General features: G+C 34.5%; 1 protein-coding gene across 1 annotated transcript; it reads left to right on the forward strand.

Annotated features, from left to right (window-relative positions):
* The first annotated feature begins 19172 nt into the window (after positions 1-19172).
* Positions 19173-19850, forward strand: LOC133320070 (uncharacterized). Its single transcript, XM_061526816.1, has one exon. The coding sequence runs from the start codon at positions 19173-19175 to the stop codon at positions 19848-19850; it is 678 nt and encodes a 225-aa protein (XP_061382800.1).
* The last annotated feature ends 5626 nt before the right edge of the window (positions 19851-25476 follow it).

The raw sequence follows: 25476 nt of genomic DNA on the forward strand, positions 1-25476 counted from the left end.
TTCACCTAAATACAGTTACTTAAGTTAATATACCAGTATTGGTACAATTCATTTCATCAATGCTATATAATTGCATTTTATTTAACATTTTTTTTATGATAATTAATTAATAACAACAGAAAGAAAAACTAAATTTTAAATTATAAAAAAAAATATATAAACTATTTTATTCTGTAATAAAAATACCAAAAACGTTCAAAAATTAAATTCTTTCATACAAAATTCATGTTTCCATACAGTGTTTATAAAACGAATGACAAAATAAAAAAGATTTTTAAACTTGGAGCTCAGAGATAATGTGCATAAACAGTAAACACTTTTATACTATACAAATTGTTCCTGAATTGAGGCTCTCTTTGTTAGATCTGGAAACAAAAATGATGTTTAAAGCCTAGTCCATTGTTTCACCTACATGTACGAGTATTATGAAAGCTCTCGTTCTGTGGAATGGGAACGCAGATGCTTAAATAAAAATTTGACAAGACTATATACACTCTGTTTAAAGTTGTCCCAGATCCCAGTTACCGTGTGGTTCAATACTATTAATTTTAATTTATTTGAAAATAATGCTACGCATATACTTTTCTGTATATATAATTTCTTTATTGATTTTATGTTATTTTAGAGATAACTTTAAAAACGCATTCCCGGCTATAACGACAATTCTATTAGATCATATCACATTTTCTCTAGAGGCTGTATAACAAGGAAACACTTATTGGGAAAGTTGATCTTGCTCGAACGGAATACGGGACATCGCTCGTGGACCTTACAACATTTTTCTAGAAGTTTTTGTCGCAAACTAGAAATATTACATTGATATAATCAAACACCTTCATGCTATTACATAAATTATAGTTCTATATCTACATTTTTGTTTTAAAAAAGCTACTGTTATGAAAAGGTTATTTTCGTTTTGCTGCAAATTTTTTGTCATTGAATGTTAGCATAACATAAACAAAAAGTATACTGTATATGTAAATTAAGGTCTCTTTATCTTAATAAGTAGCTCAAATTTTATTTTATGTTAGTCAGTCAGTAGTAATGGCCTCTTCTTAAACAACTTTCATGAGAAATATCCTACTCTTCCATTTAGAAAAATATTAATGTTATATTGCTTTTATAAGTAACAGAAATTACTAATAAAACTCAATGTTTACACCTACACATACGCCTTCTACTACTACAGATCCTGTTCTTAGCCACTAGCCTCCTAGGACTGTGCTCGAGATAAATGCAAAGCACTCCCTTGTCGTAAGTGGGGTTATTTTTACAAAGAACTGTCTCTATATCTATACCCGAGACAAAACAAAAAGAGAATACAAGTCCAATTATAGATTAAAATATTCTTGTTTCTCGCCAAACTAGTTTGCATCCCATTAAACTTCCCGATTCAAATTTCATTAACAGAGGTTGACGAGCATCTTAAAAATTTTTCAGTATTGAAAGCCCCGTAACTGATACTTCCCACTCAATGCAGTGAACGCACATTTTTTTTACCATGGTTAAAATTTTTACTGCAACTGTCTGAAGAACACGATTTAAATAGTGACTGAATTCGTTACTCTGAAAAAGCGATTCCTTAGTGCCACCAGACAAACGTATATGAAGCTTCCACCTTATAGCCTTCATGAAACCAAATTCAAGTCTTCCTAACCAGTTTCTGGCTATCATTTCACCTGGGAGACATATAGCTATGAAATGATACGATATCCTTGGAACGTTATAGAAGGAACCTAATGTTGTCGGATAATTTATTTTCAAATTAAGAAAATAAAGGAAATTTATATGAAACGTATACTAAGTATCTTAAATGTAATAGCTCAAACGCATGACCAAAAGATTTTTCCCTAATAACAACAAATACAAAACTGGAGCTCGTAAATTTTTTATTGTTTCCGGACCACCGCTTCAATATTACGGATTTCCAATAAACATTTTGCTTAGGTCGAGAATATTTTCCTATTTACATGGTAAGGACATCGTTAGTTTTGAGCGGCACGACCCGAGCTCCGTTCCGAATGCCTTGATTCACCGAATACATCCTTTCAACCTGATATATATTTAGCAAACATCCGATCTCTTAGCACTTCAACTTTCAGATTTTCGTTAAAATAATCTTTTCTAATATAAGGCTTATCTTCAACTTGTAACTTCGTTACTTAACTATATTTATATATATTTGTATCTATGTATATATGTATATGCGTGTTGCATAAGTAATCAATATAAGTAAATTTAATGAGTAATGTAATATAAATGTGGCATTATCTTATAAATATAACTAAGTTTTTCGGATGATACTACGCGTTTTTTATTATTTTATGGACTACATAATCCTGACTTTTCCGTTCCTTTGCAGCAACCACAATGACGAGCAGACGAGATGAAATTTCTATCAGTGATCATTTAAATGAGTAGGTACACGGGAAAATCATAGATATTATTGCGGTCTTACCACCGGATGAAAATGTTTATTCATCAAACTAGACTAAGCAAGTAAAATATAGGATGTGGCTAACGTATTGATAACAAAACAATGTTTTCGTGCTTTTACAAAATTATTAAAAAGTACACTTTTCCAGAAATGGTTATTTCTATACAGTAAATGAAATCCCATTTTAAAACTTGTATACAAAATAATTCCAAAACATTAAATGCCTTTATGGAAACATTAGCGCACTCATTGTTCCAGAGAATAACAATGACAGTACAACAAAACAAATGTCTCGGTATGGATGCGACGATCTCGATGTAAATCTAGAATTTACAATTCAAAGTTTAGCAAATTTTTTATGTATGCAATATAACAAATGTGCAATAATAATAAAACTTTTATGCTTAAACAATATTTTTTCATCATAGAAATAATTTTCAAGTATACGTTTTTCAATTCTGACAAAAATTTAAATTTAAATCTTCGTGTTTTTAATTCGTAATCCTTACAATTTCGCATGAATAATATATCAACAATGTTAATTTGCTTAACTATTACTGCAGGCGTCGATGATTTTTTTAAATACATTAGAACTAAATACATTATATACATCTGTTAATTAAACATACCTAATCCCCGTATTCGTATAAGATAATCCTATAAATTTTACACGAATGATAACAATTAAATTCCAAAGGACCGACTTCCATTTACACGTAATACGACCTACGATTTATGAGTCATTGTTAAACTTCGGATAGCTTTATCGTAGCATTAAGGCTCAACTAATTGCCTAGTCTAATTTGAATATTCCAGATGTAGGTAATGCTCCTAGACATATTGCTATTGGAATATTTACCAACATTTATATGAAATTTTGTAAAAAGCACAACAATATTAGATAAATAAAATTAATATTTTACAACTAAGTTATCAATATCAATCTCTGTTTACTTAATATTTAAAAAGCTAAGTGCGATTTGAAAGGTGGTATTGCAGTTATAAATTATTCTCAAAACAAGAAACAATGTAAAAAGGTTTAGTAGAAAAACAAAGAATCCTCTAACTAAATTTACATAATCTTAGCATAATACCAATAAAAAAAAATCAATTTTACCGATGAAAAAAACATTTTAAGCATTAAAGTCGAATTTTTATTTTAAATTTATTTTTAATGACTTTTTTCTTCAAAATGTTAGAGAAAAAATCTTATAAGAAATCAACGAAAACACTCTATACACATTCGGAACAAAATTCACCAACAGAATGCCTCTCTTGAAAATTCACAAAAAATTATATTACAAATATGGCCTAAAAAGCTTTTACTATAATAAAACAAAGTCCTTGAAACTAACTATTAACTCTTGTAATTCAATTCCTGGAAGCTTTATCGTAAATACCTACTCATAAGTTTCAAAATCAAGACACACTGTACTACGAATACAAAACCTAACCGTTTTGTGCTTACAGCCTTAAAATGTTTGCGGCTAGATAGTTCTAGCGCTCTACAAATAGGTAAGGTTTCAAACAAATAATTTTCGATTATATGGACATTCCGTTGCTTGCAATTCGCAGTATTTCTTTGTAAAACATTCAGTAATTTTTATAATAAGATAATGCAATATCAAGCCTCACCTTATTTGCATAGGACTAAACAAAACATGAATCTGCATTAAATATTTGGAGAATGGTTTGTAACTTTACTGAAAAATACAGCTTCGATAATCTTATCCCTATCGTACGTCAACGTTATTAGAAACTTAGAGTTTTTAGAAAATTATTCAACTTTTATATCATACTGTTCAAAATTATCGTTAAGTCGATCATTGCACTTATAATTTTGATGATTAAATTATTCAATTCCACTTTAACATACACATCTTAAATAAATCAAGTTTTTAGGATAACTAAGTTATTTTTATTATATTATTTTTACATTTTCTAGTCGTTTCGATTACATTTCAGCAACCGTGATCACTAGCAGGTGAGATGAAATGGTCGTCTCTCACTAAAAACAAAATTATAAAAATTCCGTTGTGTCCCGAAAAATTTTGTTCTATTTAAATGAGTTCACCCAAAAAGTATAGATATCATCTTGAGCAACTTCTTTCAAACATTAAATATTCACACCATATACAATACAAAAGTAACACTGTATATGTAGGTACAATTGAATGTTTATATCTTCCAAAAAATTGGAAACTTGTGGATCTTTTTATATGTATTTTTATATGTATAAAAAAACTTCATTTAAAAGCAAAAATATAAATGAGAATTAAAAAAATATGTGATCAGTTAACTTTATTATATAGATATATTGGCGTACTACAATTATGTCGTAGCGGTTACAATGTGAGCCTCAGTATGATGTTTTGCGAGTTCTATTCCCTTGCTGGAAAAATGTTCAATGCAATGTTATATCCTTTACGGCCTTCTAATAAAACGCAACATAAACTTACAAATAAAAACAAAAGGAAAAAATCTAGGACGAACAAATGGCGGCCTTATCGCTAACAAGCGATTTCTTCCAGGCAACCGTTATGTTTACGTGTATTTCTTCAGTTCTGGTCGGTTAAGGAAAACGCAATGAGAAATTCGGCATATCTTGGAAGTAGTTTGACGATATGTTATATACGGCTATTGAAGTGGCATATTCAGTAAGGCTTCTTAAAACTTTTTTCATGAAGAGGACAAGGTTTGGAATCAGTAGTCTGACGTTATATAGGCGTTTAGGATAGAGCTGAAAACATAATTAATTATTATATACATTGTTCAATATATTATCTTTATACACGTTCGAGTACATAGCAGTGTTAAAAGAAAGCTTAGGTTAAAAGTTTACCCACTTTATAGAACATTTCACGAACACCTGTGTAAGAAAAATGTCTGCAACCTTTTATCTCCTTCAAACTTTTATGAAAATTTTAATCTAACAAAAAATATGGCAAATATAAAAAGACATCACACGCTTGGGCTCTCACCTTTTAAACACGTTATTAAAACTATTCTTAAGATCGCTCGTATTAAATACCAAAGCAAGTATTCGAAATTCAATTAAGGGCAATTAATTTGTTCAAATTTGTGTGCGCCATTTTATTTCAATTTCGGTTCAATATTTTAAAGCAGATCCACGACAAACGTTTTCATATATTTTAGTAAATTAATATTGATATTATCATTAAAATTATTCTTTTTCTGTCGAAGGTTAGTTTAGTTAAAACTTTCAAACTTATGTTTAATGAAAATCATTGAATTTCCTTTTTTAATTTGTTTTCCGTAACCAAAAACAGTGAAAAATTTTTGTTTTTTGTTTTAAAACTCTTCTATTTTAATAGCACCAATTCCGTTTGCTTTCATTCGGCCGGACAAGTCCAATATTTTGCTAATCGATTGTTTGCTTTCAATGGTATAGTAATCTGATAAAAAAGCAATTAAAAGCAAACAAAATCCAACAATGTAGAACTTGCAAACAAGTCAATGAGTGGCAACAACTGTTAGATGTCACAGCTAGAATTCTATCAAACGTATTTCGTGCATCTACATGGCAGACTTAATTGAATTTTTTTATTTTCTGTTTTCGACGCTGGATGTATACTGCTGTTTTGTTTTGTTTCGTTTCGTATTTTAAGGACAGTTTTATCGGAAAGCAATAAATAAAACGTGTATCAAATATATCAGGGTGTTTATGCTTACGATATTGCAAAATATTTAAAGTGTTTTTTTTAAATATACAAAACGAAAATATAACATTGCCCTTGGAATTATACGAAATATATTTTTACTCTTTTATTTAAAAAAATTATACTGGTATCCGCTAAGTAGCTAGGGAGAATTTATGGAAGTGACCTACAATTGCACATTCTTTTATTTCATGCGGAAAGGTTTTATACCACCCGAGCAACGTATTGTATCTGGATGAAAGAATTTAAACATCTTAATAATATTTTTATTATTATAAGGTACTATATGGATATTAACTTCAACAATTATCGTGAAATAGTAGCCGTGGCATATTAAAAATAATTAACAATGAAGTCTTACATTCCGTTGTATTTTATTTCAAGAAAGCTTTTAACAATAATGAAACTGTGTAACATAAAAAATACCTTTTTGCACAGTATAAACGAAATGTATATTTTAATTGATGTTTTTGAAAAACTTATTTTTATTTAAAATAAATAAATGGTGAAATACAAAAATTTCATTTTGTTACGTAGTTGATGACATTTAAGCGAATAACTGTTCATTAAAAAAGTGATATCAGACGTTAATGAGATGTAAAACTTTCGCGGGCTTTATTCATTTAAATGAAACTAATATTTTTTCGGATACACCTACTACGCGTGCTTTATTTTTGTACAAAACTACATACTCCCGACGTTTCGTTTACTTTTCAGCAACCGTTTCACTGGTAGACGAGATGTGAATATCACATGTGGATGTAAAACTAAATCTTTCCAATAAATAGACTATAATGTGAACAAAAATATATAAGACGTAATTCATAAAATATAAAGGCGTAGAAGTCGTAGTAACTTTTTCGATGGGGTTTAAAACCTGTGAAATACAATTTTAGCGAAACCGTATTCCCTTTGATTGTATAAATAGTTGGAGTGATATTTAAACAATATCAACTCAGCTTTATGTATTAAAGCCTTTGCCTTTTAAATGTAAAAGTAAATTGAAACATTTCACCAAAGTTGAATTAAAATTCAACTTCATCATGTAAACTTGAACCTCAGTCGTCAAAATGCAAGCAGTTGAAGCAAATTATTATGTAGAAGCAAGTCTGACGAGGGATTTGCAGGTGGTCGTGAAATATTCTATGATATTAAGAATAATGCTATTATATATGGAGATGCATGACATCAATTTCTCAAGACAGAAATATTTGAATGTATATTTTTATTAAGGCCGCCTTATAAATTATGATGAAATCTCTCGTTATTCAACATTAATCATAATTATTTGTACAAGCCAATCAGGGCACTTTGCCTTAATTAAGAACCTGGAATTTATTGGAAAAGTTTTGACATTTAAATCAAGAAAATTACCTAATCGTAAAATCAAAAACAAATTATTGGAGAGACAGCGGAAGTCGCTAATGACGTCATACTTTATAAGCCTTTGAAGTTTTTCAGAAACATTTACAACAATCATTAAGTTTTGAATAATTTGAATAATTTTGTATTCCTTTATGATATATTAATATGAAAAGTAGATATATTAATATATTATAAATAAAAAGACGTATGATACAAAGCCCGAAGCTTTTTTGTAATTTTACATAACTATGTATAACAAGTTAAAATATATATTCCACGTGTGTTAAAAGTTGAAAGGTAATTAGTAATTCTATATATTTTAATTCAATATATTTTTTTATTCCATTTTCAATCTTGTTTAACGTTTTCTATATAAAAATCCACTATATACTAGAAAATAATTATACTTTACTTTTTAAAACTAATAGAAGACCAAAATCAATATCCATAAAAAATAAACGAATAAATTTTCAAAGTAGCAGAAATTAAAAACCAATTCTAACAAAACATTGAAAAAGTTTTTTTTAAAGCCATGTCTATTTCTTTTGTAAGTAATCCGATAAAACTCGCTGACAATTTCAGTTGAAGCTAGCATGAACGCTAACTGACAACTTTGACGTTATAATGATAAAGAGATTTTCTTCTGTTCTCGTTGTGAACAAAGGAATAAAAAACTATGTAAAATTTTTCAGGCTATTTAATTATTGGATGACAAGTAATTTGTCAAACATGCTTTATTGCATTTTGCTATAACTCGAAAACATTAATTCCTAATTACCATTTAATAACTTTGTTTTCCGAATTCTTAAAAATGAAATCAATATTTACTTCGTGCTCTGTTCATTTCATGTTAATTTAACAAAAAATTAAAAAAGCTTATCTTTTCAAAGATTCGAATTGAAGCTAATAATCAAATGTTAAAATACACATGATTTTTTTATAAAGATAGAATATAACTTCTATTTGCATTAAATCTTTTTAATGAAACAACGTTTCGTTTTCGTAAAACACAAATATATGATTCAAACATCGAAGACATTGAATGTATTTACATAAATCAGGCTTTTTTGGTTAAATTTTATAAATTTTATAAACTCGTATATAAAATTTGGTTTCCTTGAAATGGTTGATCTAATCATATCTATTTAATATTAAATCTGCTACCAGTATAGAACATAATACTTATTTAAAGTTTTCAATAACATTTACTATATTCATACATTTTGTGAAACAAGAAAAATAAATCAGAAAAAAATAACTCAATAGATTCCTTTCAATCTATAGCAAGACAATAAAAGTGTAACTGAAGTATCTACACAGAAAGTTTTAGTCCGTCAGATATAAAACTTTGAGCTTATTGGTTGTTATATCATCTGTGATCTCAGTACGAACATCAATCAATATAGGTTAAGTTGTAATCAATCAATACAATAAACACTGTCAGTAAAGCTAACATACATTTAACAACAATCATAACAGCGATTTTGGTACGTGTTCTGATACATATGATGACGTACATACATGACAAACATACATATGATGATGACCAACCAGAGAAAGAGCTTAAAATAAAAAGTTTTTCTTGTGTTATTGAATCTAAATCCATAATAATGATGTAGGTACATTTTTCATTCATGCATTCTAACGCGGAACTTAAAAATTTCGCAGTACTGAAATATATCATATCATTTTCAAACATTTTAAACGAAAATTCAACAAACGAAAATTGCAACCTCGCTAAAACAATACCGAAGCAATCAGTGGTTAACAGTCGCCAGTATTTGCCACAATTAAACATTATGTGGGAAATTTAAAAACAAAATAGGTTTAATAAAGAATGTGTTGCAAGAACCGTGATTTATATAAAGACAACTAACAAATAGCAAAAATCAAAGTATGTTGGTGATGTACAAAGGTAAATTGAATGTCATTGCAAGATCTTTTTTGTTCTCAATATTTAATTTAGTGTTATTCCATTATATCGACGTCGGGACGTTATGTCATTGATATTTCTATGAGTTACGCCTTATTTGCTACGTCTCAAAACTGGCATAATTAATGCACATTCAAAATATTTCAAAACTTAAATAATTGCTCAAGAAATCACTTCGATACCCTACTCTCTTAAACTGAAATGAGCTTCACATAAAAAACATCTCTATTGTAATGAACTAAGATTTAAAATTAAAATATATATCTGATAGATATGTATTTTAGACATGACGTGAAGTAATTAAAACAATAACATAAAAAATCCATCACATTATTGACTCATTTCCAGTAACAACATGACTGTCATTTTTATACTTACAACAAATAAAATGTTATAATGTACTGAAAACTAGAAAAGGAGAAACAATAACTCATTGTAAATCTTCACGTACATAACAAAATTCCAATAACAAGTTGTGTGATTTTTCTCTTCTAATCCATTGATCTGTAAAATTTACGGCAGACATACAATTGAGTAGTTATCTTATGCTTCTTTGTAATTCTTTGCTGACTGTTTGAATTAAATACAAAGAATATCTATAAATCAATCATGATTTCATTGTGATCAGAATAAGAAAATGTGTAATGTGACTACAATAATTTTATTTTCAATAATATATTAGAGTCGTTAAAAAGATTTATTAATACGGCCTAAATTATTTTCCCTTGGTTTCTATGACAAAACGTTGGATAATGTTTTGGATTATATTTTAATATAATAGTTTTATTATAGGAGACAACCACAATTTTTTTATTATATTTACAACCAAAATATTCGTACTTTATATCAGAGGATCGAATATATTAAGTTTGAATCGGAATGTCTAAAAAATTTTAAATAAATAACAAGTCACCAAAAGTTTTTAATTCACTATTACTTAACAGTTATTTAAACTAAACTATGAAATTATTAATTTCAGTTTTATAGCAAACATTATTTACTTGATATTTATAAATGTGATCGTATCTGTAAGCTTTGCTTTTTCAGTTTTTATCAACTGAATTTTGTAATGATGTTGCGTTAAAATTTTTTTACAAGCCCATTGAATTTGGAATAAATTTTTAATAACTTTCTGTGAAAAAAACTGTAAGGAAATAATATCAGACATGAAACAAATTATTTTAGGCCAGATTCAATAAAATGCATCGAATTATTAACGATCATATTAAAAGATTTTCATGAAATTCAGTCTTACTTATCATTACTTAGTGCGAAGGAAGTTCACGCTTAAAACTAAGTTAGAAATTAGTCCCGTACAAGTGGTATGTTTGCTTAGCTAAAATGTATGGTGTTCCCAGCTCAAAACAGCATATAAGGCAGCCTTTGTGCAATATAAAGGTCCTGTTAAAACAAAAGTTTTTGGACATGTTACAACTTTGTAGTTTAAGAAAGGAATCGTTCTTGAAATAAACAAAACAAGTATATCTAATATGCACATCTAAATCGAAATTAAAGGAAGTTTAAAAAAAAATCCCCAGCATCTCGACTTTCTGTAAGGTAATAAAACTAATTTCAAACAACTTATTACATAACTTAAGAATATTATTGCCCTTTTACCCCTATTTTTAGCACCTATTTCATGTCTACAGATGATAAAGTATCTTACATAATAGAATTTAACATAAAACAAAAATATATATATAATAACATGCGCATGCATCTATGGATATAAAAATATAAATAATCATAATAAAAAGAACGAGGTTTCGGGGATAAAAAATCAATCTAGCCTGGTTTAATGTTCAGAAAATGATGTTTTAACTGTTTATTCATACAATGAAAATAAATAACACCAAAATTGTTTTACCGACATAGTCACAAAATTAAATCTACTCGACAGCAGCTGGCGTTGTTAAACAAAACCAAGTCTCCAAATGATCAATGTATGATGATAGGTCAAGAAAATCAAAGATATGTGTCTTTAATTCACTTATTCACTTTAAAATGCCTTAAATATCTTTAAAAACGAGACTATTATACATAATCTAACCCCACGAAGGCGTGACTTGTGTCAAGAACACCTTGAAGAAAATTGTCATCATACTCAAACAGGAAAGAAACTTCGGGAGTATGTAGTTTTTTACAAAAATAAAGCACGCGTAGTATATCCGAATAAGATGAGTTTCATTTAAAGGTAAGAATTTTTAAACATTGTGGGATCAAGACTAATTTTAAGAAAACTAAATTATCTATTGTTTGACAGTTGGTCAGATAGTTTGCCCAACTTCAATGTCGTTTACGAAGATCACATAATTCTAGAGTGACGTTGTATAATTTTTTTGCTTTAATTGGGGTTATATTAGTTGAAAATAAGTATTATATAATTGTTATCCATTATCTAAAGTTCCCAGTCTGAATGATATCTTTGATATAACAAGACAAAGCCTATCGGATCTACTATGTTAAGTGTAAATACTAGCTTCTTACAATTTTATTGCATACAAATTGTTTGTTAAATTTCCTATCAAAAGAAACTACATTGTTTAATGTATAAATATACAGAAACTCTCAATATAACCAACTTCTTTTGGCCTGAAATCGAGAATATGGATCTGGACAACATGTGGTTTCAACAGGACGGCGCTACGTGCCACACAGCACACGCTACGATGGAAGTTCTGCACGAGCAATTTCTGGACATGGTCATCTCGCGCGGAGGCGACGTGAACTGGCCACCGAGATCGTGCGATTTGACCCCGCTGGACTTTTTCTTGTGGGGTTTTCTTAAGTCGCAGGTCTATGCCAACAAGCCGCAAACCACCGATGCCCTCAAAGTCAACATACGCCACGCCATCGATCAAATACAGCCCGATTTGTGCGCCAGAGTCATCGAAAATTGGACCTTTCGTGTGCGCGCCACCAACCGAAGCCGTGGCGGTCATTTGAATGATGTCATATTCCATACATAATGGGGTCGATAGACCTTCCAAATAAAAAAAAAATTTCGCAAATATCTTTCCTACATGTATTTTTTTTTGCATTTCAAAGATCAAGCGCCCTTAATGGAAAACCCTATAAAACCCTATAAACCCTATAAAACCCTATACATATATACATACAAATGCAATATACACGCAAATGGAAAGGAATCTTCTATAAGGGTTTATTATTTCCATTAATTTTTATCATGTTTTAATCTCCTTTATCAATCTCAAATTTATTTTTCTTACCGACATAACCATATGTTTGCTTACATATGTAGGTATGTATGTATGTATGTATATATGTATATATAATAAAATAAGCCGATGGAGCACGAGACTGAATTACAAATAAACGAGTACCTACAAAACATGACAGGAATCTTTTCGAAAATAAAATATACAAGAGAATATGTTTTTCAAAATAATGCCTAATAAACCCATTTTATTCCGTTGTATAAATAAAGCAATTATAAATTATGTTTGTATATTTCTTTTCCGTTTGAATTCTTTGATGCCGTCTAAATTGAAAATAAATTTTTGTCTACTCGAAATTGTTCGCCACAGAACCCTTAATTGAATCCTTGTTCCAAAGCAAAAGACCGAAAACAAAATTTATATTATAATTCTGTTCAATCTCGTTTTTTTTTAATAAAGTATAAGGTTCATACTAAATTAATTCGATTAAACCTTTTTTCCGTTTATTAAGAAATTAATTGTTCTATTTAAAGAGTTTAAAAATCCGTAGTGGGAGTAAATAAATTTTGTGTTTACATTTATATGGCGGTTAACAGTTGCCGGCCATTATTGAATTGAATTAGCCATTCGGCGATATTGAACATTGTTCCTGTTAATGGCCTTACATATTTTATCAAATTAATTCTGTACACCGACAAGATTAAAAAGGTATTATTTTTAAAATGGAGAAGATATTTCTCAAACTCAACTTTAGTCTACATCAATATTATACAGCAAAAATTAAAAAACTCATTATGATTCTTTTCCTCTCGGTGTTCAGCATCACCCGGGTAATAAGATTTGACAACATTAACTTATTGAATAAAGTATGTAATCTCAGGTAAATGGCAAGTAACATAACAAAATACGTTACCTTGACCTCGACTTTCCTTAAATAAGTTTATTGCAAAGTAATAACAACAGAATTTTTGTAACAACAAAAACTAACTATTTTAAAATTCGATACCATTAAATTTTAAGTTTTCTATATTTCCTTTCGAACAGTTCTAAAGACTTGGATAATTTTCTGCACAAACATGATATACAATATCTTATTGGACTACAAACTTATTAAGTTAAAATGACGATCAAATCCATTTTAAATTTTCGTCTAGTTACATAATCTGTAAACATAAAACAAATTTTACAGCTTATTCAATAACTTTAAGTAAAACATTAAATTACATTAAAGTTTAAAATGTTTTTTTGCGCCATTAAATGACCACAGACCGCAGAAAACTTTATTATTCACAGACGTTATTCTGCAGCAATAAATCGAATTCAACGAAACCCGTACCGAAATAAATAGTAAGATTAAAAGTATTATTATTCAGAGAATCCCATTTTATCCCGCTTTGTATTTGAAAACATCTTTTGTTATGACTAGTTTTCTATGGAATTTATTTAAAAGGAACAAAACCCAAATTTAACATTATACAAGAAATTATAACTTATTATTATTGTTGTTGGTATAATTATATGTATACAACATAATACCTACCAGTAAGATAAATAAAGAGATAAATCAAATAAATTTTGTAATCTTTAAAAAAAATTGATAAAAGAATAAAAGATTTTAGAGTTTTTTAATTTAAAGTATTTTGTTGAAATTTTTCACCAGCTATATTGTTGTCATTATAATTCTTCACCGAGTTACACTTATCAGACTAACTACATTAAACTAACACCTACAGATGCTAGAAGGGTATCAAACATTTCTCGAAAACAATACTTTACGATCTCTTAATATAGTACATCAGGGCCCTTCAGGCCCCTTCGTAACGGGCAGGTCTCAGTACTGACCCAGTCTCCCCGTGACGCTGTAAAAGTCGCAGGGCTAGCAGTAACACTGATTACAAAAAAAATATACCTATTGTTTAAATAAACATGACAAGCCATGCTAAAAGAGTAAATTTAACTATAGATTAAACACCAAGGAAGAGAATATCTATAAATATAATATGTTAAAAACCTTTCTTAGCAATGAATTGTAGAAAATCTGTTGAAACAAACAACAATAATAAAAATACACTTCTACGATAAAACGGAAATAAAAGGTGAAAGACGAGAGGAAAGTCATAGATTTAGCTGTCGGCTTGGAATAAATAATAATCGAAGGAATGTGTAGGAATCACTACAAAGGAATAAAAACCTTTGGCTACATATTTTATTTAATCTTTTATTTACTTTAATACACAGTTCTACAGTGCAGTACAATTTTATGATATTAAAATTTTCATGGTTTACCATATTTTACTAAAATTATAAATGCTGAAGTTTCTTTGATTCTTTCTTATTCCATCAAACAAAAACTGTCGAATCAATTAAAGCATTTGTATCTAATAGAGATTGAATAATTTAGAAGTTAATTTCGTCAAACCTCAAAATCAAGTGGACTAAATGTTATAATTAATTACATATTTTATGAGTAATACGAAGTGAAAATTCGAAACCAACGAAACATATTTTAAAGTTTACATGATTAATGTTCCCCAGCACCGGACCTAGTTCTGAAAGCGGAGCAGTGGACCAATTTTCATGAGCAGTCACACGTAAAATTTGTTTGTGCGTATGTGGTAAAATATGCTCAAATTAATTATTTTACGTGAACCAGTTGTAATAAATTTTCTGTTTTTAGAACAGTTGGTACCTTTTCCTAATGGACTGAATTTATTTAACAACCAACAATTTATTATAAAAGTTGCAATAGAATACTACTTATTAAGTTTATAACATATGATTCAAATACCAATATTTTTTATTTCAACTTATTGTTTACCTTACCTTGTAGATGACGAACTTAAAATAAAATAAATACTTAAGGAAACATTCAAAAGTTCAACAAAAGATTTACCGTTGTAACGTGAAGTTTGTAAAATGTGAATACTAAAGCCTACTTTAAACTACAATGATATATATTTTGTTTGTTAAAAATATAATTTTTTTTTTGTAAGACATAAATGAATTAGAATTGAAACAGTCAATTGTACTAGTTACATGATCAAACTGATACTTGAATTAGTTCGGGATTCAATTTGATCGCTCTGTCTTCCGCAATTGTCCCACAATGTATAGACTCAGATTGCTTTATTACCTTGTTTGTACAGACTGTCTCCCTAACGAACTAGACCGCAAACTTTAAATAGCAGCAGGTGGTAAAACTTAATTGTATGACAAATTTAAAATTATTAATGCTATTCTCTAACAATAAAAGGTTACATTTCATTAGTTTATACTTATATATAAAATGTTATTAAAACTATTATCTTGTATATGACAGTTTTATAACCTAAGTTTTATGGTATGTATTGAAAAATATTTTTATATTCATAATTCAAGTAGTTCGTAATAACTACATACTAGTATATGAAGGTCACATTTCATTCTTAAATCCCGTCATATTGATAAATAATTGCATTTTGAATAATTTGTGTTATATTAGGTATTTATGAAGACTAATGTCCACACTTTTCTATATTCTTTATAATATATAAACTTTTTCTGATAAAAGTACAGAAAGTTATTAGAATTTGTTTTTAAATTTAAGCAATGTTAATATACACACTTCTTTTATACTTCAGCTTATAACATAGAATTATAAATTCACCGGGATTCCCCGAAATTTCCCAACCGGAGCCTCGCAGTCCGCCTATATTCAGCCCTTTGTAAGAGTTATTACATGTAACTTTCTAAATATGTTTAATAGTCATATCAGGACATATGTCTAATGTTCTGCGTTTTTTTGATGATTACTAATTAATTTAAAATGTTGCCTATATCTTATATTTAATTCATTCTCCATTTTAAATGTATCTATGAAACATATAGAGATCAATGGAATTACTGAGGTAATATCTATTACCATATGCATTCGATAGGTGTCCCATTTGAATGGTTAATCAGGTTTCAAAGTTGGATTTGGAGCATTGCCATATCAATCAATCTCAATACGAACTATAAAGGAGATACGAATCATTGGAAAACTCGAACAAAGGGACAAATTAAATTTTACTTCTGCGACTAACAAAAGTTTTAGAATTCGTATATATTACATATCGTGATCTTATAGTTCTCTATAAACATATTTGCTGTAAAGTTTTGTTATTAAATGCTTAATATTTTGTGGCTAGTTATTATGTTTGGGCAATAAGGTTCCAAATCTCACCTTATGTTCTACATAAAAAACCAAGAAGCATTTTTAATATACGAAATAAGTATAGAAAGGATAAGCAAATCAAACAGGGTCGAGTTATTGGAAGAAAAATGTTATTTATGAGGGACTTCTTTTTTTTTCTAAATCTCAATATAAAATATTACAAAAACTCAAACAAAGGAGACTATATATATGAATAAAATAAAAAAAAAAATCCGTTCTCGGTTTATAAAACTTTTGAAACATTCAACCGAATTTATTTAGTGTTTTTAAAAGTTTCCATCGTGGTTTCCTCGCAGATATTTGCTCTATTGAGTTTTGAAACTATAAGCTCTTTGACGTGTACCAGGTGCTATGTGCTGGTATTCAAACTTACTGAACCTAGCTAATCAAGCTCTTTGTATTCCAATGCAGAATGTAATATCCTGACAACGCATATCTCAGACAGTATTAGCTACAAACCTATTTCATACGGACTTAGTAATGAACAGATTTAACTTGATAGCAAAATTAAATTTAAATATTAATTGCTGCAAAATATTGAAACAATTTCAATTACATAGTACCTGAAAGTCGAGTATTTATCATAATAATTGATTAATAAACAAAAAATTCTCCTACATAACACAATTACTGAAATATTTTTGTACAAAATAAATAACGTAAGAGTAAAAATAAAAGTAAAAAGATAATGAAAGCAATTTCCGTCCGATTCAACTTGTGAGGCATTTATGCGGAAAAAGGAACATGATCAAATCAATCCCCTAAGTAATTAAATTATTCCATTAGCCTTCTCCTCTAATATTTATGACTATGAATGTCTCGAATTGATTCTGAAAACGAATAGTCCATTTTAATTTATTATTAAGTTTGTTCTTAATATTTATTAGCAATAACTATTTCAAAATTTATATATACTGTTTATAATATCCAATTTAGTTTTCTCTTATTGAAAAAAGAAGGAATTGGACAATTATCTAAAAGTCAGAATTACGTGGATGAACAAACGGCCATACTAGCAAATATTGATGCTCCAATTACACAGAGAGCCGAATATCCTATCGGTTCGGAATGGGATTTACTGTTGGCACACGAAAATTGAAAAATAATTGACGAATTCACGTGAGTGCGTTATGCTGTCTGCATTTAAAATGTTATAAATAACTCCAGTTAAAACTTGACAGGTTGATATTAATTCAAAAGTAATGTGTTCCTTTTTTGTGAAATCCATTTAAAAAATTAACATTTGTTATCATAAACGTTAATAATGAAATATCTTGTACGCGCAAATACTCATACGTATTTACAGAATACTTTGTAATTCAGAAAATTTTACACATCATTTTATTTTTAGGGAGGTTGTTAAAACCATATTTTTAAGAAAAACATAATGGAAAGAACATTTAATCACAAATTTTTTTCCGCTTAAAATATTTAATAACTTTTTACATCTGCTTCTTTACAGCCTTAATTGCCTCGCACTTGAGTCTTTTGGCAATGTCCTCAGACCGAAATTTGATATTACAAATATTTTCAACTTATTTAATTTAGATTCGAAATTTGTGTTTGGGTCCACCACATACCTAAATGATATAATAATTAACAAAAATTGAATGAAACCTGAAATTAATTGAAACTTTTTAAAATAATATCCACTATTATTTTTTTCATATTGATTTAACTTATATTAAATACAAAACTGACAAAATTTCACTGATACTCTCCTTTTTAGAAACAACGTCATACGAGATACTGATTACAAAATTCCTTAAAAAATTTTTTATTCATTGTTATACTATATTATATAGTCGTGGTGACCTGGAGGTTACAGGCCCACCTCTCACAAAATATATTTAGTGGGATTGTGGATTCGTTTGTGCTATTTATATTGATTAAACAAAAAAAAACATTGCAAAGTTGCTCTTCACCAATAAAAATGATGTTTAAATTACAGTGGTGTTCTATAAAATTATATATTTTATATTAACAATTGTAACTATTGAAATTTATGACAATCGTCCCATCCCATATTATTTAAATAATAGTATTTAAGGTTCATGTTATTTTGATAAGGTAATACTTTGTTATAAGACTGAAAAAAAATAACCCAGCCATTATTTTACTCCATTAAAATGTACGATTTATAATAACGACATTGTTTCTTAAATATTTGTCCCTTTCTCTTTTCATTCAGAAAAAAAAATTTAACCGTAAAACATTTTTAGATGTCATACGTTTAAATCTAAAATATCAAATAAAAAAGATTTACATCCCAAAAAAAGTTCAGCAGGCTGTTATATTAGACATGTTTATAGCTATTTGTGTATTGGCTTTCATTAACAAGATAGTTCATGATAATATGTAATAAGGAGCAAGGTAAATCACGATGATAGGGCCCCTGAAGATCCGTGCTACAGCAACGGGGGCCCGTATCATCGAGGTTCCCGGCTCCACCAGTGCGGACAAAGCAGACGCTTTGGCCGCGAAGCTGAAGTCCGCACTGGCAGAGGAGGTGGAGGTTACGAGGCCCGTGAAGTTCACTGACTTGAGAGTCACGGGCCTCAGTGATGCGACGACCGCGGACCGGCTAATAGCCGCGGTCGCGCAGGAGGGGGGCTGCACCGAGGCCCAGGTCAGGGTGCGCAACGTGCGACCTGGGGTTCGAGGCACAGGCTCCGCCCTACTGGAGGTGCCGGCTGTGGCGGCCAAAAAGTTGCTGCAGCTGGGCAGTATATTGGTGGGGTGGAGCCAAGTGCGGTTCTCATATATGGAGGCACGGCCCAAGCACTGCTTTAAGTGCTTGGGAATGGGGCACGTTGCGGCCGCGTGCTCCAGTCCAAAAGACCGCAGCGGCTTGTGCTACCGCTGCGGCAAGGAGGGCCACAAGTCCGCCCAGTGTTCCGCGTCACCGCGCTGCGCTGTGTGCGCTGACGCGAGCATGCCGGCGGACCATGTGATGGGGGGTCATTCGTGCCGCCCCCCATCCACCCGTGGGAAACTCCCGGCCCAACCGAAAAGGGTGGGGGTTTCGAGGCAGGCGTCAGGAGCTGAGATGTCCGAGTAATGGCTGGACATCTCAGGTTCCTACAGGCTAACGGCAACCACTGCGCCGGGGCTCAGGATCTCTTCCTGCAGTCCATGGTGGAGTGGGCCGTTGACGTGGCGGTGATGTCGGAGCCGTACTATGTCCCTGCCCAACCTCACTGGGTGGGAGACGCGGACGGCTCCGTCGCTATCGTCACGAGGCCGGGCGCCGTGCCCCCCCTCGCAGTCAAAGCGAGGGGCCACGGGTATGTGGCGGCGGTTCGGGGGGAGATTGCCATAGTTGGGGTATATTTCTCCCCGAACCGCGACCTGCCGGCCTTCGAGAGATTTCTCGACTCTCTCGGGCCGGTGGTAGGGCAGTTAGCGCCTCTCCAGGTGGTTGTGATGGGGGACCTCAACGCCAAGTCCACGGCGTGGGGGAACCCTCACACAACACCCAAAGGGAGGGAACTGGAGGAATGGGCGCTAACTGCCGGACTGTCCCTTCTCAACACAGGGACAGTCCAGACGTGCGTGCGACGGTCGGGAGGTTCAGTGGTGGACGTCTCTTTCGCCACTCCGACCATCGCACGCAGAGTGGAGGGATGGAGGGTTGAGGCAGGAGTGGAGACGCTCTCGGACCACCGCTACATACGGTTCGAAGTGTCTTCCACTCCTGCAGGTCGCAGGAGTCCAGCGTCGAGTTCCTCGTCGCCCCGGGAGAGAAGTCGGTTCCCGCGTTGGGCACTGTCAAAGCTCAACCGGGAACTGGCTGAAGAAGCGGCCGTTGTCGGCCGCTGGAGTCTCCCGGAGAGTGCGGAGTTGGGGGTGGATGAAGGGGCTAGTCGCTTCGGAGACGTTCTCCAAAACGTCTGCAGAGCGGCGATGCCCCCCGTAGGACGTCCCCCCCCGCGGGGAGCGGTGTACTGGTGGTCGGAGAATATCTCCAACCTCCGGGTCGCCTGCAACGGGGCCAGGAGGGCATATACCCGGAGTAGGCGACGCCGCCCCCAGGACGAGGAGCGAGATGGCCGGCTGTACAGGATCTACGTCGCGAAAAAGTTGATCCTGCAGCAGGCCATCTGCCGGGCCAAGGAGGCAGCCTGGCTGGAGCTGGTGGAGGGTCTCGATCGAGACCCTTGGGGTCGACCATACAAGCGGGCGCGGAACAAGCTCTGCGCCCAGTCGGCCCCCATAACGGAAGTGCTCCAGCCAGCTGTTCTGAGGGGGATCGTGGGGGAACTCTTCCCCGACGCTCCTGCGGGATTCACTCCCCCCAGAATGGCCCGGCTGACGTTGGAAGAGGGCGACCGCGTTCCGCCCACCGTCACGGAGTCTGAAATGGAGGCGATTCTGGCTCGCCTCCAGAGTAAGAAGAGCGCACCGGGTCCGGACGGGGTGCACGGGAGAGTTCTTGCTCTCTCCCTGGTGCACCTCGGGGAAGCCCTCAGGGAGCTGTTCGACCTCTGTCTGAGGTCCGGGCAGTTCCCGAGGGCCTGGAAGGAAGGCCGGCTTTGCCTACTCCCAAAAGGCAGCCGGCCTCTGGACTCGGCTTCGGCGGTGCGACCGGTGGTTGTGCTGAACGAGGCGGGGAAGGCCCTGGAGAAGATAATGGCCACCCGTCTCGTTCGGCACCTGGAGGAAGGCTCGGGCCCGGGACTGTCAGAGTCCCAATTTGGGTTCCGAGCCCGTCGGTCGACCGTCGATGCCCTCAAACGCCTGAGGGCGGTGACGGAAGAGGCGGAACGCAGAGGAGAGGTAGTGTTGGCGGTGTCGTTGGACATCGCCAACGCCTTCAACAGCCTCCCACACAGCGTGATACAGGTGGCACTCGAGTACTTCGGAGTGCCCCTGTATCTGAGGAGGCTGATAGGTGACTATCTCTCCCAGAGGAGGGTGGCAGTCGAGAACCGGAGGGGGTCCATAGAGTGGTGGACAGTCGACAACGGCGTTCCACAGGGTTCGGTATTGGGACCTGTCCTTTGGAACGTCGGGTATGACTGGGTCCTGCGGAGTCGCCTCCTCCCCGGGATGGGTGTCATTTGCTATGCAGATGACACCCTCGTCTTATCCCGGGGACGGAGCTACAAGGAGGCGGCGCGGCTGGCCGAGGTCGGTACTGATCTCGTGGTCAGCCGCATAGAGAGGTTGGGGCTTCGGGTCAGAATCGACAAGACCGAAGCCCTCCTCTTCCGCGGGACTGGGCGGAAAGGACCCCCGCCGGGTGCCACCCTTCTCATAGGAGGAGGGAGGGTCAGGGTGAGCCCGACCATGAAATATCTGGGGCTCACCCTTGACGGAGGGTGGACCTTCGTGCCCCATTTCAGGGAGTTGGGGCCGAAGGTCATGAGGACGGCAGGTGCGCTGGGGAAATTCCTCCCGAACCTCGGAGGACCCAGCGCAGCTTGCAGGCGGCTATACTCTGGGGTCTGTCGGAGTATAGCCACGTACGGTGCTCCCGTTTGGGCTGATCGACCGATGAGCCGCGGGGTCAAGGCCCTACTGCGCTCGGCGCAAAGGGCACCCGCGGTGAGGGTGATTAGGGGGTACCGTACGGTCTCCTGGGCCGCAGCGACGGCTCTTGCTGGCGATCCGCCCTGGGATCTGGTGGCGTCGGTTCTCGCCGAGGTGTTCTCTTACGTCTCGGGTAGGAGGGCTCTCGGAGAGAACCCTTCGTCAGAGGAGATCCGGGCGGTTCGCCGGCAGGGGGAGTCGCGCCTTATGCGGGAGTGGGGGGAGGACCTGGCGGGCCAGCCGTACGGTAAACGTACAACGGCTGCGCTCCGTCCGGTCCTAGAGCGTTGGATGAGGCGGAAACGCAAACCCCTTACTTTCCGTCTGACGCAGGTTTTCACCGGGCACGGCTGCTTCGGTGACTACTTGTGTCGGGTGGCCAGGAGAGAGCCGGGAGGAGGCTGCCATGAGTGCGGCGCTGCGGTGGACTCAGCCCAGCACACCCTCGAGGTGTGCCCGAGATGGGCTGCGCGGCGCCAAGACCTTGTGGCGGCGCTCGGCGGAGTGGGCTTGTCGCTTTCGAGTGTCGCGGAGAAGATGCTTGAGAGTGACAGGTCCTGGATGGCGGTGTCCTCCTTCTGTGAGACGGTCATGTCCACGAAGGAGGCATCTGAGCGGGAACGGGAGGTTGCGGCTGATGCACCCTCCCTCCGCAGACGACGGACGGGGGCGCGCCGGGGGCGATATCAACGCCTCCTCCAATAGCGCCCCTGCGCCCCGGGCTGGGGTCGGGCTGGTAACCCGGCTCCTGTGAAAGCCCGGCGTCGTCGGGGCGATCCTAATTGCCGGGATCGCCCCCTTTCTCCGAGGCAGTAAGTCCGGTCTTTGCCAGGACCGGCCAGTCGCTGGTGTGCCCTGTCGCTGACAGATCCGGGGTGCACCAACATAGCGGCCGATGGCTTTCGCAGTGGTTTTAGTGAGTAGGGACCTGCCCAGGTCGAGTCTCACACATCCTCTCCGGCCCCACCAAGGCCGGTGAGACGGCTCGTAAAAAGAGTTTCCCTGCGTCATCAAAAAAAAAAAAAAAAAAAAAAGGTAAATCACGATAGCATAGCGATACATCCGACCAGGAAATTGCCAATTCTCGTGCCCTCATGAAACACCCTTAAGGTGAAATTCAATGCCATTACCCCATTACCTGATGCCTAGTAGAATTAGTTTCGTTTTATCGTTGTGTTATTTTTCAACTCTATATTTATCTTTTGCTTTACCTTCAAGTGCATTTAAAAATAATACAAAATTTCTATCTGAACGCATGTGTATTAGGAATAAATTTAGTGTGTATAAATATTAATTATCTTTAAAATTATAATTATCTGTCATAAAATAAAATTGAACAAAAACTTTGTGTTACTCTGGCTCTTGTTGTTTTGAGGTCATTAATATCTTCATTAAATCGTTATTTAAATACTTTCTGTTTACAATTATTACATTCTATCTATTTGTTTATATAGACCTTATCTGCAGTGACCAGCGAATTACATATAAGATTAATTATTCAATCATAAAATTATAGTAGAAAAAATTTAATATAAATTCTCATTGTCTCTACATTTTAATTTTAAAAAAATATGCATGAAAGGTATCAATGTATCTGAAACATATAAATTATCGTCTTGAAGTGACACCTGTAGTACTTTTTTTATTATATCTATTCGTTATAATATGTAGGTACAAATACAGTGATTACACGTCTTTGAGATCGAATCAACAAATACAGTAATGTTGCCACGTTTTAAAGATTTTGATTAAAAGCGCTAGCAAATGAAAAAAGAAATAGACAGGGGGGGGGGAGAATACGTAGAGCGTAAAACAAATTACTTGACATTTTATCATTTTCTTGTTCTAATAGTAACGCCGACCATGCAAGTAGTCTATTAGGTCGAAGTATTTATTAACTAATAATTCTCTCCTTATATTTTGATTAACTTGATTATAAGAAACAACTAATGTACCTGAAGGAAACGTAATGTAATTACACATCCATTAGCAACGAGGGTTATGATTGAGAGACTCGAGGGTGATTATAAATACATACATATGTACAATATTTATATCTTTTTCCTTTAAAGTACTCAAAATTTAATACAACCATAAACCATAATATCAAGATATTTTATAAAAGTTTGCAACTTTTCATAAAAAAACTGTATTTAAAAATGGAATACGAAGCTGGCAATGAAAAGACGTTTTATATTAGGTAATTACTAATAACTACGTCATACAGTAACTATATCCTTATAACGAATGCTTATAAACCATTACAGTCTAGTCTTTCTAAATTTCTAGCCTTCTAAGGTAGGGTTGCTATATTTAAATTTTAAACTGCAATTAGGTCTATAATGCTACATAAAAGCAAGTTTAACTTAAGAGGCAAATTGCAGAGCGCATTACGTAAATGGAAGAAAATGTTACGCCGCATTATGATACTTCAAGAAAACGAACAGGTTTTATTTTTTTCATGGGATGATCGATTAACCCTAAACAATTAAATTTTCTTAAAAATGTATGGGTATGATATCAAATATTCTGTAAAATCTTTTCAGCTTTTGAGATAGCCCTTTTCGCATATATTTATTTATTGTATATTAGGTATCTATTATATTGTGATTTATCAAGAAGTGCTTAAATATAAATAGCATCAAAGTTTTTATTGAAAGTAAATCTTTAAAATATATCTCCAAAGTCGAAAGGCCGTAAATAATTGTAGTTTTAAATTAACATCCCCCTATGGAAAATACTAATAAATCGCCAGACTATAAAATCAGATAGAAAACTTTGCCTTAGAAAAAAAACTAACCCGCTCCCTTAAACCCCATTGGGCTTCCGACAGTCTGTTGAACAACTTCACAGATTTTTATTCTTACGCTATATTTTATTCTCTCAAAAACATCTCGTGATTCTGTACAAAAGGAACAAAGCGGTGATTATCACCGGATACGTAATATTTATTGGAAGAAGCATTAAATTTTAAATCTGAAGAAGTCCTTAAAACTGGGCGGCTGCGAATTACTCCATCATGGCAACACTTCCGCTCAGGAAATTGCCACTCTTCGCGTCCCCTCGAATCATCTTTAAGGTAAAGCTCAAAATCATTGCTCTTAACGACTAAAGGTGTGACTAAGACTTACATTCCTTATTCCCATCTTGGT

Source organism: Danaus plexippus (genome assembly GCF_018135715.1).
Source record: "Danaus plexippus chromosome 3 unlocalized genomic scaffold, MEX_DaPlex mxdp_30, whole genome shotgun sequence".
Classification (NCBI taxonomy): domain Eukaryota; kingdom Metazoa; phylum Arthropoda; class Insecta; order Lepidoptera; family Nymphalidae; genus Danaus; species Danaus plexippus.

Bases quoted from the DNA above. Each gene is read 5' to 3' on its own strand.
- LOC133320070 (XM_061526816.1), top strand. From the start codon at position 19,173: ATGATAGGGCCCCTGAAGATCCGTGCTACAGCAACGGGGGCCCGTATC.